At 39.5% G+C, this 13341-nt stretch overlaps 1 protein-coding gene across 6 annotated transcripts in view; it reads right to left on the bottom strand.

The window, feature by feature from the left end:
* The window catches only part of SH3KBP1 (SH3 domain containing kinase binding protein 1), a 228542-nt gene that overhangs the window by 30518 nt on the left and 184683 nt on the right, over nucleotides 1-13341 (bottom strand). For all 6 annotated transcript variants that reach the window (XM_082054547.1, XM_082054543.1, XM_082054542.1 and 3 more), the window contains one exon: nucleotides 3054-3155. In XM_082054547.1, the coding sequence (XP_081910673.1) occupies nucleotides 3054-3155 (102 nt within the window). The remainder of the gene's footprint in view (nucleotides 1-3053; nucleotides 3156-13341) is intronic.

The raw sequence follows: 13341 nt of genomic DNA on the forward strand, positions 1-13341 counted from the left end.
AAATAAATAAATAAATGAGAAAATAAGACCTAAGTAAAAATATTTGTTTTCTTCATTTTTCCATCTTTCCTTTGCTATGGATAGATCACAATCACTGCCACTACATTTCTCGCTATGCAGCACTGTATATTTTCTTGTGTAGCCACCTATAACTTGATGTTTCCAGACATGTATAACTTCAACCAATCATTTAGGGTTATATTTTCTATCAAACTCATGTTGACTTTTTTCACCCCTATTATTTTCTATATATCTGTCAAATGGCTCACCTACTTTCAAGAAAGATCAATTGTTTTGTTCACTTGCAGTAATTAGTTCAGCCTCTCCCCTAGAACTCTCAAGTCTTAGACTAAATGTTGACAGGGAGCAGGTTCTCTGTGAAGGTCGAGTGCTTGCCACTCGCTGCTCCTGGGGATCTCTTTCAAATCTAGCAAATATATTCATCTCTGGAGAAAAAAAAAATTAACAATTTTGTGCAGACTGAGTAAGCCTAACAGCTTAAATCTCTGTAGTTACCATCCCACCACCTCCTCGTAACCAGATGATCTCGTATCATCAACCTGAGAAATCTGTGGCCAAGAACTCAGGAGCTCAGAAAAATCTTCTCTAGCCTGACTGCCATGGGCCATTGTCTGTGTCCATGTCCTTACACTCTCAGAGAGACTTCTGCAAGAATTTAGGCAACACGGTTCAAGGTTCAAATGCAGAAAAGTTAAGAAAAGTGTGGAAAAGAAAGAAGACAGGGACAATTAATGTTTTGTGATAGCAATTGCGAGTTTGGGTGATAACAGCTGCAGAGTGAAATAGTTGGTGCTGAGGATCCAACAACAGAATATAAACTTTTAGGGTTTATTCTGGAGTGGTGTGAGACTGAGCCCACTGACTGTTCATACGTCAGTAGTTGGAATATATGAGGTGTGCTCCTTTAGCACATCTTTTGGGTTAGTTCTCATCTGAAAGGAGTCTAGTGCATGTCCCCTGAGACCTGTCTTCAAGGTAAACCAAAGCACAAGTGAGAGTTTCACTGCAAATCCCACTCCTGATCGAAACTACAACACTAATGCACATAAACACAAAGGAGAATGGATCCCATGGTTCATCAAAGTGGCTTCAACTGGAAGCTCATGATAGAAATATATCGTTTCAAAAAGGCAGACAAAGATCAGTAAGGAGGCAGCATGGAAGAGCCTTAGGACTGCTGAGGAAAACATGGAGAAGCAAGGAGGAATTACAAGAGTCTGTGGCTGGATGAGATAATGGAGAAGGTGATAGAGACAGACTAGAAATGAAGCCAACAGAAAGGAAACTAAGACAAGAAAAGAACAAAACTAACGAGCAGGGACAAAGTGAGTGGAGAGCGGGAAACAAGCTGGATAAAGAAATGTGGTGTAGGGATAGAAAGTAAATCCAGATGGTTATTTAGACTCAGGTAGTGAGCTCAGGGGAAAATCCTGTAATTGAGACCACCTCAGAGGTGCAGACTGGACTGGGCAGTGAATAGAAAAGGCCTGGGACAAACAGCCATGCATGGAAAAGAATCAGGATTGGAAAACTGAGGACTGAAAAGGAGATGGGAAAAGATCCCAAGCTTTTGTTCAACAAGCAGAAAACTACTGCAACAAATACTTTCAGACCATGGGATGGAATCCAAGGTTTCTGGATCACATCAGAAAATACCTGACAAAACCACTGGAAAAGTATCCTTTTCCTTCCTTTTAGCACTTTTATTCAAATAAAGACAGTCTATAGTCCTACCAGTTACGTACTCATGTGGCCAGATCTGTGCCATTTAAAAAATTAATAAAATTTTATTCTCCACGTTTACAGCAAACCTAGCTGCAATTTCTAAGTGTCTGAAAATTTAATTTATTCTGCAAGTCATACTCATCATACTCTAAAGAAAAAACCACTTGAAGTGTTATAATTTATAAGTTCAAAAAGACTGAATAAATTTCACCACCAAAAAATGTGTAAGAGTAAAGATCTTTTTCTTCTATAGTAGGCTCACTATGTCTCAAGGTTTATGATTTCTGCCTCTTTTGGAAAACACCTTCTTTTATTATTAGGCCTAAAGCCAGGATATCCACTCTGCAATGGAACTACATTTTCACGTCCTACAGGTTTTGATGCTCTTCTACCTTCATTTTCAATAATTATCATGTTAGCTTCTGCTATTTGTTTAATAGTTGCTTTATTAAGCTTTCCAGGTTATTTAATTTTTGCCTCCGGCATCCAATTTTATTGCCAAAGATTGAAGCTGAGTGTCAGTAAGTCTCGGTTTTATCATAGAAGGCTTAGACTGTGAAACACTCATCAAAAGCCTGACTGCAAGCTTGTAATATCCCACTGATGACTAAAAAGTTCCTAAAAATGGAATGGACTTTTGGGGGAAGTAGTCCACTATTTTATTCCAGGAAGCTGCAGGATTTCTAAATATTGTTTGGCAAATAACAATGTCATCTCTTTCAAATAAAAAGAAGCTGAAAAAGTTTCTGCATAGATTTTACACCTTTTTTTTAATAATTCTGAGAGAGGTAAAGAAACATGCCTCTCAGATATCAAAGGCTCACATTGCCTTTCAAACATCACAGTTAAAATTTCACCCTTTTCATCATTCTGGAAAAGTGCTTGACTGCTGTCAGTCAGCATGCAGGTGGTATGCTAACTCTTCATATTCCAGCACGAAAATAATGAAGAAGAGCTAACAATTCTGGTCATAGCTGCATCACCTGCCTCAGCAATTACCTTGGGACCCCCAATTCCACTCTCTCTCAAACCTAGAATGCAGGACAGAGGGCTTTCAGAGCAACGTAGAGGAGGCAGACTGACTGGATAGGCCAATCAAACCCTTCAAAGAAACTCCATAAGATGACTTTAAGTGCCACATGTTCTCTTCATAGATGCTTTGTAACCCAGAAATTTGTTTCTTTTAATGTTTTTTTGTTACTAAGTTAGAAGTAAAACTATTAAAATGACATACCCAAAAGATAATTTATTTCAACTCCACTTCCATTCTGTACCCTAAAGTGAAAATGAAAGAATACATTGCTTACCTCTTTTTCAAAATCAGAAGGAAGAAGCTTGACAAAGTTATCTGGAAACACACCTCTTCTGCCGTTCAGTTCTCCTTCCCACCAACCCACATCAATGCAATCCTATAAAACAGTAAAATAAAATGAAAACCATAATGTGCTTGTGTGCTGGAGTGCTCTTTCGTATGATGTCCTGTCTTTTTGCGAGAACATGAAAATTTACTGGAGTGCCAGGTTAACAGGGTAATCTACCAGGTAAAGTCTTCTGTAATTACCCCACATTACATTATAACAGAGAGCAGATAGGGAAGAACCATAAAGATGCTGTAAGAGCTCAAGAGCTTGTCTGTGTCTAAAGCAAAACAGTATTTCACCATTTGATCTATTAAACCAGTACACATTTTGAGCATGTATGATACTACTTCTCTCTGACTTCATTTTAGAGAAAGACAATACCTTAATTAAACATCATGCATCCCAGAAGGTAACAAAGCTCCTTTATTTCCCGTACTTTCAATAAAAGCTTGACACATTAGAATTATTAAATTTCACCACAGTCCAATTAAGAAGGCATTATACACCTGATAAAGCATCACCTTTTTCTGCAGCAATTTTGAGCAGCACAGTGCAGAGTGTGTAGCAATACAATGTACAGTGAATGCTTGCAATAAGTTAACTACTATATCAGTGAATCTAAATAATAAAAAAAATAGTAGAGTTGTTGTGGTAATGAATAATTATAGTAACAGAAGCTGCAACCATTTTAGAATAGGTTAAAATTATTCCTTAAGCCCTGGATAGTAAGCTTCATATGTTCACGCATTTTTGTGTTTGCTAAAGAGAACACTTCCAGTTGAGATTTTCCACACTCTTCTTCTCTGAAAGCTGTAACTGAACCAATTCAGCTATTTTGCAAAATACAATTACGGGAAAGTCACCCATTGTCTGCTCAGTCTTAAAACCATTTTCAGCCAATTTTAGCAGCTGGCTCAGCACCAGGCTGGCCAACCTTTCTATCCTCTCAAGCAGTAGCCCTAAATCTTCATGTGGCTCAGAGCAATGCAATAAATATTACACATCTGAGGCATGAGGGAAAGGGAAATCCCACACTCAGTGCACGACAAAATGAACAGTACCTGACAAAAACGCACTAGGGTTCCCTCCATCCTATGAGAGCCAAGGCTAAACCAAGTTGGGTTTACAACTTGGATCCCACATCATCTGGCAACACCAGCCTTTAGTAATCACTGTGGCATCACTGCTTCCACAGCTACAGATCTGGACTGACCAAACTGTCTGCACCTGCCAGGTATATCCAGCTGTCCTGGCAGCAGAGCCACGATGGAACTGCTCAAGAGTTCAACATGTTGGATGTTCCTACTCTAATGTGTCTAATCCAGCCCTGTGGAAACTCATCCAAATTTAATGAAGCACTTTTGCTTTTCAAAAATCACATTTCAGAAGAGATTAGTAGAAATTTAGCAACTGTGTTCTCTGAGTACTTGGTGACACTGATGCAGGTCTAACAGTTCTAGCTTGGGGCATGGTCACTGTTCCATGCCACCCTGCAGTGAGGATTCTCTATCACTCACTGCTGCAGAAATTGAGTGGTTCTTTCCCTGCAAAGCCTTTATCTGGGCTGTGGAAATAAGCACCATGTACAAAGCTGGCTCATGACAACCATCTGTCTCTTCTTGCTTTTCAGTAAAGTGAGAGCCAAAAAGCTGTGCATCTGGAACACCAGAATATAGGGCCAAGAAGGAACAGAGGGGTATGGATATAATAAAAGTAGGCAAGAGCAGGCAGGTAGTTTAGGAATAAGGGAGAGGCAACAACATGCACTACTAGGTTTTCACAGAGAACGAAGCTAGAAAAATTGCACAGAAGCAAATGAAACAGGCCAAATACTATAAGCCTCTTACATGCTATGAAGATACTTCTCTCCAGAAACAGCACTGGATCAAGGGGTCCAGAACCTTAACATTCTTGTGGTGTGAGAAAATGAACTGCATGTCTTAACACTGTTTATCTACACAATTTGGTTATGAAGGCATACCTGATGTGCAGTACACATGATCAAATGTCCCATGATCAAATTAGTCAGTGTTGTAGCCACACGTATAGGGGAACAAAATGTTAAATATTCATTAAAAGACAGATCTGGGGTTTTGGTTGATTGGTTTTTGTTTGTTTTTTGCAAGATGAGTTTCTAAAACGAGTAGATTAAAATACAACCACTCTGACCTTCATTTCACCAGCTGCCTAGGAACAATCATAGCATGCCCTCACAATTTCGAAAAGTTTTCAAGATGAATGCTTACAAAGCGTCTGCACACTAGAGAAGCATGAAGCGGAAAAAGTAAGAGGAAAAGAGTAGTTCTTTGTTTACAAGAAGTAAATGGTAAATAGGGGAGAGGATCCACTGAAAAAAATCTGAACGTGAATGGGCGATAAAAGATAGCATGATAATACATGCATGCAAAATAGCCTTATTGTTATATGAAATCATTTGTTTCAGCTGCTACAGGAGTAACAGAATAGTGCAAGTTAATGAGGTGTACTTAATACTGAAAGAAGTCTTAAAATGTTGTTCACAATGACTCTGCTTGTTGGTATTTTTTTCTGTAAGTTATAATGCATAAACACTGGATGATATTTGAGAGAAAACAGACTAGCATTAAAGAACATTATTGCTTTTGTGTTTTGGGTGGGTTTTTTTTAGCTATTTTTCTGTTCTCGGTTTTTTATTTAGCTTGTTTGGTCCACCTCATCTGAGATAGAATGCATGCTAACTATGCAAGCTAAACAGCCTGGTTTCTTCCATGATGTCTGGTTTGGGTGTTTAATTTTTTCTCCTCATATCTCAGTATTTTACTCTGATGTAATCTGTTCCTGATCTACAAATGCAGGCATTGAACAATCCTTTTGTTCTTTTTTTCTGGTTGTTTTCTGTCATGCTCAATCTGTGCTTTTCTCCTGCATTCTCCCTTTTCTTTAGAAGGGTGGCCTTCACAAAGGACACTTACCTTTTCTAGACCTTCCCGGGAGTTATTTAGGAGGTATATACTGGTTCTGTTAGACTGTCAGGTCATTATTAGTGAGCAGGGCAGATTCTTGACTAGCTGATGTTTCCAAATTACCCACTGCGTGAATACAGGGCTCCATGAAGGACTGAAATCATCAGCTAGTCAGGCATGGCATGGGCAGGCACTGTGCGGGATATTGCTCTTAATGCAGAACCAGCACCCCTCACTCCTGATGTGAAGGCGCCCTCCCACTTGGCTCTGTCTACTTGTGCAGCCTAGTAATCAGTGCACTCAACTGTTCCATCACATGGCGTGTTTTATAATGCCCCCCACCCCCTCCACCGCTAATTTGAAATTGCCAAAACATTTATGACCCAATTTAGATTTTGAAAAATATTAAGAGTTCAAGTGCCCAGAGAGGAAAAGCTTGTGCTTCGACTGAGAGCACAGCTCAGTGCTAGCTAATAATCCTAACTAAACAACACACAACATCACACATATTCTCTTAGGCTGGATTTTTTAATGCTCTCAGGAAACAAAAATCTTACTCCTACTTCTTCATTTTGTTAACACACATCAACTTTGTGTAATCTGTTTTTTTAAAAGCTCATTTGTTTTCATATAGATGTTGTTTGTGTTACACATTCATTAATCCCAAACAGCTGCAGGTTTGCATTTTTCTCCTCTCCAGCTTGTCGCTCAGGCTTATGCAGCCAATCTCCACACTGGATTTTCATACAGTAAGTAAATCCTTAGGCAGTTTCTCTTTGATTTTCTCATTTACTTTATTTGCCAGAAGAGGTTTTGGTGTCACTGAGCAAAAGGATGGAAAGAGATCTCAGAAATTAAAAGCAACAGAGGAGATCCAGTGAAGAATCTCAGCAGTTGTGCCCTCCTGCTAGCCACAACTGCAGGCTTGCTGTGCCTTGACAACCTCTGGGAGCCCATGTATGATGCTGGCAGCTGGTACATCTTCATCATGAGACAGAACATCATCCAAGGATACTCGAGTTACAGCTGCAAAAGCTGCCTCAATTACCAACAAACGACAGAGGTATGAAGCACAATCAAGGCAACATGATTAAAACAATGCGGCTGCCTGTGAACACTGAGCAAAAGCTGCTCCAGTACTTCTGCATCCCCATCATCAGCCATGTGATCCTAAACATATTGTCTTTTTTAATATAACTTCATGTGTTCAAGGTCAGCAAAATGGCTGTAATTTCAAAATACAAAATTTATAGAAAAGCTGTCAAGCTATTACAATCCAGTATCAATATTCCAAAATTTATTAACAAACCAAGCGGATCTCTGCTTTAGCTCCATGTTATCCTGCCAGACTCATAACAACGTAAACAAACAAAAATCAGACACTGAAATATCTCAATAGCTTTATTAAAAACATGTATTCCAATTACTAAAAATGCATTTTACTTTAAAGGAAAAAAAAGGAAAAAAATTACAAAACTGAAAGACACAGCAAAAAGGTAGAAATTGTGTTTGAGAGATAGTAGAGTTCATGCAAATTAGGTGGTAGCTGGGCCAACATTTAGCTGCTGTAAAAATCAGCTCCTAGCAAAGCTCCACTCAGAGACTGTACTCACGTACTCACTGCAGTGACAGTGCAATCAAATACCTTAGAGAAATCCACTGCGAGCTCACATTGCCAAGCCTGTTTTCATTGTTCAGGCAGAGGCTGATTCACGAAAGAGAAAACAAAAATCTAGAGGGAAAGTTTAGCATTTTCTCACTGAAACACAAATCCTGGCTTTATCCTCATTGCCAGTGAAATAATTTTGTTCTAAAATCTTGTCTCTGATGAATTTAATTCAAATGACTTTTTAGAGAATGAAGTAAGGGGAGGGAGGAGATGCAAAATGAAAGGAGGATTGAATAGCTCTTCTATGGCAGAATCAACATCCACTCTAATTCCAAGCTCATTAGATCCAAAAGAAGTTATAATAAACTCAATAAATTGGATTTATTAGCAACACTAATTTTTTATAAGTATTAGGGTAAAGAATTGGACAAAACATAGTGATGAGAAAAACAAAGATGTTGAGGAATTTTTACCTAAGTCAGAAAAATAACATAAGAGTAAAAGGTAAACATGGGAGAAATGGCAGCTACCAGAAAACCAGAATACAACCACCTTTTGTCAACATGTTGCCAACAATTTTAAGGGTATATGCAGATGGACTAAAAAACACCAGTCCCCTTCTTGATGTGAAGAATAAGAGAGAGAGAACTATCCTTCATGTAATTAGAAGTGAGACATTCAAGCTGTGGAAAAAATTGTAAGAGAGAATCATCTGCAGAAAACAGACTTTCGCCCCCTCCCCCCCCAGAAGGCAATATTAAAACAACAGAAAAGAAGAAAAAAAAATATAAACCCCAAGCCAATGATAAGAAAGATAAGAACAGAGCTCCACTCTGAAACTTATTTCTGTGGTGACTAAAAGGGGGGAGAGGGGGAAGAGAGATGCCTGACTAGAGAGACCAGTCAAAAGCTGTGCAAAGATATTTTAACATACAGGCAAAGAAATTTTCCATTTGGAGCACCAGATTTTTCATATTGTTACTGAATGTAACTGAATACATAATACAAAATACGTAAGTAGAGTTGACAGCATAAGATCATGGCTTAGTCTCCTTTTAGCAGCTGCAGTGATACTGTAGTCATTCTCATACTGGCTAAGAAAAGCCATAAAAGACTGGAGTCACGCTTCCTCCTCTTCTGGGTGAAAGAATCACAACATTGCTTGATCTCTTACACACAAAGTATCCTATATTAACAGTTTTGCTTAGCAGCAACTACTGCTCTTGTATTAGAAGAAAAACCACGCTGTTCCTTCCCTCAGTGCTTTCAATGCAACCGTAAAAAAGCAGAAGCCATTAGAGATTGAACAAAAAGCCCCAGCATAAGGCACCTCATACTATGTGCTCTTACAAATACTCCACTCACTACACAGAAGCAGCTGTGCCTTGCCAGACTCTGCTGACAAGATGCTAGCCCTAGTTATCTTCCCAGATCAGGAGTACAGCTGGTTGCAAGACAAGAACACAAAACTCCCCTCCATCAAACGCCATCGCTGGTTTTCTTTGGTGGTAGAAGTGATGACAATGGAGGTTAATAAGATAGAGCTGACAGTCCCCCACTAACTTGATCTTCACTTTACTAGCTGATACCACATTCAGGACCATAAAAATAAAAGATTCAAGTTCATATCTGGCAGGTGACACATTTCTCTCATAGAATCATTTTGGTTGGAAAAGACCGTTAATTTTATCAAGTCCAACTATTAACCTAGCACTGCCGGGTCCACCTCTAAACCATGTCCCTAAGAACCTCATCTACGCATCTTTTAAACATCTCCAGGGATGGTGAGACTCAACTGCTTCTCTGAGCAGCCTGTTCCAATGCTTCACAACCCTTTCAGTGAAGAAGTTTTTCCTAATATCCAACCTGAACCTCCCGTGGTGCAACTTGAGGCCATTTCCTCTCATCCTATCACTTGCTACTTAGGAGAAGAGACCAACCCCCTCCATGTTACAACCTCTGTTCAGGTAGCTGCAGACAGCTCGGCCTCCTTTTCTCCAGGCTGAACAGCCCCAGTTTCCTCAGCCGCTCCTCATCAGACTTGTGCTCCAGGCCCCTTCTCTGAACTCTCTCCAGCACCTCAATGATTTTCCTGTAGTGAGAGGCCCAAAACTGAACACAGTATCTGATGGCCTCACCAGACAGTGACAGATCGCCCTGTCAGGCAAACATGACCGAAGTCTTACCCCCTGGAAAGGCTCAGAGCTTCACAGCCTCTCCCTCTGCTCCAAGTAGGCAGGAGTTTTGTATATCCCAAAGACAGAGGGGGTTTTATTTCATATAAAGCTCTCTCTCTTAAAAACTTGGCTTGGTTATTACAGACAGGTGTATTTCTAACCCTCCCTGTTACTTACACTTGGCCCAAGCCAGATGAAAGGATCACAAAGGATCACAAACTTTCTCTGAAAATGTTCTGGTTGTGAACATATTTATAATAAAAAACTCACAATGTGGATTTTGCTCATTATTTTGCTAGGAGTCAATAAAGCATCAATGAGATGTGCCAATCTATGTTTTATTCCAGCTACTAGGCATTATTTTACTTTTGTTTCTTTTGTTTAGTTTCCTTTTTTTTCCCTTCTTTTTTTTTTTTTTTTTTTTTTCCCCCAAGTTACCTATGGGAGAGTTATTGTGTGCTATGAAACCAGGCTTAATCACTTAAGTAACAACCAGTAGCTACTTGGCTCTCTGTTCAGTTATCGTTCTAATTTTCCTCTTGTCTGTGTTCAGAAGCCCACTGGACTTGTATCTAGCTCATCACTGAAGCTGGCTGCAAATGCCCTCAGGATTGCTCATCCAGCATCAGCAGCTGTCTGATACTCACTGGGAACCTGCCAACAGCTGAGCAACTTCTGCAGCTTTACCAAAACACATGGACACCTGAGAGCATCTGAGCGAGGCTGGTAGGGGCTGCCTAATAACCTCTTCAGCCACTTCACAAAGTACAGCGCCACCGCACCTGGCAGTGCACGGGGGGTATAATAAAGGGTTGCAAGAGTCACAGAAACAAGTTTTATGGCCAGGCAAGTATTCACTGCTTCAGCTATGTTTTCCATTTACTTTAGGGGCAAAGATGTTTCCTGTCTTTTCCTCCAAAGCAACCAGGCCTCCAAGGCAGCACCTGCTCCCTCATCCCTTGCTGCCTTTGGAAGGACTGACCATTTCAGGCACTTCCACAGCGCAGGTTCACCTCTGCCCTCCCTACCCTACCTTCCAAACTGCCCCTAGCGAAACAGAAGGCTTTTCTTGGTAAAAGTAAATGAGACATTTTTGCTGTTCCCCAAGGTCCCAAAACAAATAATGAGCTATGTATTTATTTTTTCTCTTTCCTGTCTGTGACTCTAACTGCAGCTGTGTGAATCCTTGAAGAAATACATCTGAAAAAGGCCAAACTTCTAATCTGTAAATAGGACTTCTGTTTTTCCGATGGAGCTGATCACTGTGCAAGCTAGTCCTCTGACCAGGCTGCTACTTTGTAATACTGTTAAAATATGAAGCCATGGTTTAGATATCAACCCATCACTGCTCAATTTTCAGCTTTCCTGATTAAAAGTTTTTGATACAGAAACATTTCATCATACACATTTCATCATTATAGCTAGGATAGAAAGCAATGCCAAGAACAAGAACTAGCAGGACCTCAGGAAAGGCAGCTGCAAAGCACTTACTGTGGTATGCGTACTCTTGGAGCGCTCACACAAGTAGTTTTCTGCTCATACCAGTAGATGTACTTGCATGCATAATCATCATTTATGGAGATCTAAAAAAACTTGCCTATGAGAATTATCTCTCTAATTTAAGTTATATAGATTACTAAGCTTAAAATATGAAACCGGCAAGCTAAATTTACAAAGTAAACCCCAAACTATTCAAAATATTGAGATACACCATAATGGTGCAGGGTTCGAAAAAGTGAAATTTTAATGGTAGGATATCACAGTTTCACAGCAATCTCCACTAGAATACACAGTTCCTTGCATAATTAAAAAAAAAAAAAAATCTCAGCAGTTGGCAGTCATATTCATCAAATGTCTGTTTTACTTTCGCACTTGTAAAGTTGGTTCTGATCACAAATGTTGAGCTGGTAAAATTGCATTATTCAGAAAGCCATGAATACCTCTTACACTTGCACTGACAGCTTTCATGTGTCAGCTCTGCTAGGCTGGCAGGCACGCATTATATTACTACTACCCTCGTTGTAAGCATCCCTCCAGCAGTGTTTCCCCAGCTGATAGCCCACCTCCGAATTTAAGGAAAAACAGACCAGTGTTGATGTGAACAAAAAGTGTCTATGGCACTTCCCAAGACATCACCCATACACACACAGATATATGTAACATATAAAGGCTTCTGAATTTGAGAATTTAAGGCCTCATAGGAAAACAAATCTGAAGGACAAGCACTCTGCCATCCAGCTCAGCCACGGAGGGCACCCCAGAGGCAGCACTGCCCATGTCTGGCCTTAACTGCAGTGCTGGGGCCAAGAGGTCCCAATTCTCACAAAAGCTGGAGAAGGTCACAGGACAGGCTCTGTGATTTTTAAAGTTGGTGCATGACCTCACTAGGCAAAACCAATAATGTGAAGGGAAATTTCTACTTTTTTTTGTTACCCTGTTATTGCTGTTATTGAATAACTGCTTTGATTTAAATATATGGTCAGATGTCAAAGACCAGCGTCATTTTAGTAACTCTGAAATGAACTAAATAAAACCTGAGCTCACATCGCATCAGATCTTCATCAATACAACCTTGTCATTGGGTGGAAACAACAAAATAATGTTAAAGCTGGGTAAAAAAAAAGCTGTTTAATAATATTCAAGAATGTTTCTTTAACATTTCTTACTACATTCAATATCATCATGCTGAAACCAAGACATATTGTTCTCAATATCCAATTTTATTTTAAAAGTCAGAAAATAATTAATTTTAGAGTCTTCATAAATTCTCACAAAACTTGGTAAAATACCTATGAATGAAGAAAAGCGTATCTTCAGAGGCCTACTTTATACCCACCTTGTGCTACCTACAACTGTATTCAAAATGATCAAGCTTTATTACTTATTAAGATCAGTTACTGGGATTGAGACCTTACAGTAGAGTGCCAAATTTGTTCTATACTTTTGAAGAAAATGGCTATGATTTAAAGCATCTGGTTACTAATCAAGTACTCCCCATCAGAAACATAATTTTAAAATCTGGCAATAAGGCAGAATGAATCGCTCAACAACTACCGAATCCAAGATAATTTAGATAGAAAAGACAGGCCAAATGGTAATAAATTAGTCTTCAGAGACAGTCCTGGAGGACACCTGTTTTCCCTTTACATATATTTTCTTGCTAATACTCATAGATTATGAAATACTGGAAGAAAAGTATGAGAAGGAAACCTCCCAGTCAGGCTCTGTTTGGCCCCTAACTCCGTGATTTATCCTGCTCGGGTCCTCAGCCTGTTTCCCAAAAGCCCCAAATCCTGCATGGATCTTTCCCAGTTCCTGTTAGCTCTTGTGCCCAAGACATAGGGAACCTTACATCTGATAACAACAGCTGCATCTTTTAAAGTTTAAGAAGTCAAGCAGGTAAATTTTTCTTCATCCATAAACTCCAAGGCTCTACTAAGAATTTACTGTATCAACATTGTATGGAAGGACACAGGAGAGACGGTCAAAAATTAGACATTATTTCA

This window comes from Streptopelia decaocto (genome assembly GCF_964273445.1).
Source record: "Streptopelia decaocto genome assembly, chromosome: 1".
Classification (NCBI taxonomy): domain Eukaryota; kingdom Metazoa; phylum Chordata; class Aves; order Columbiformes; family Columbidae; genus Streptopelia; species Streptopelia decaocto.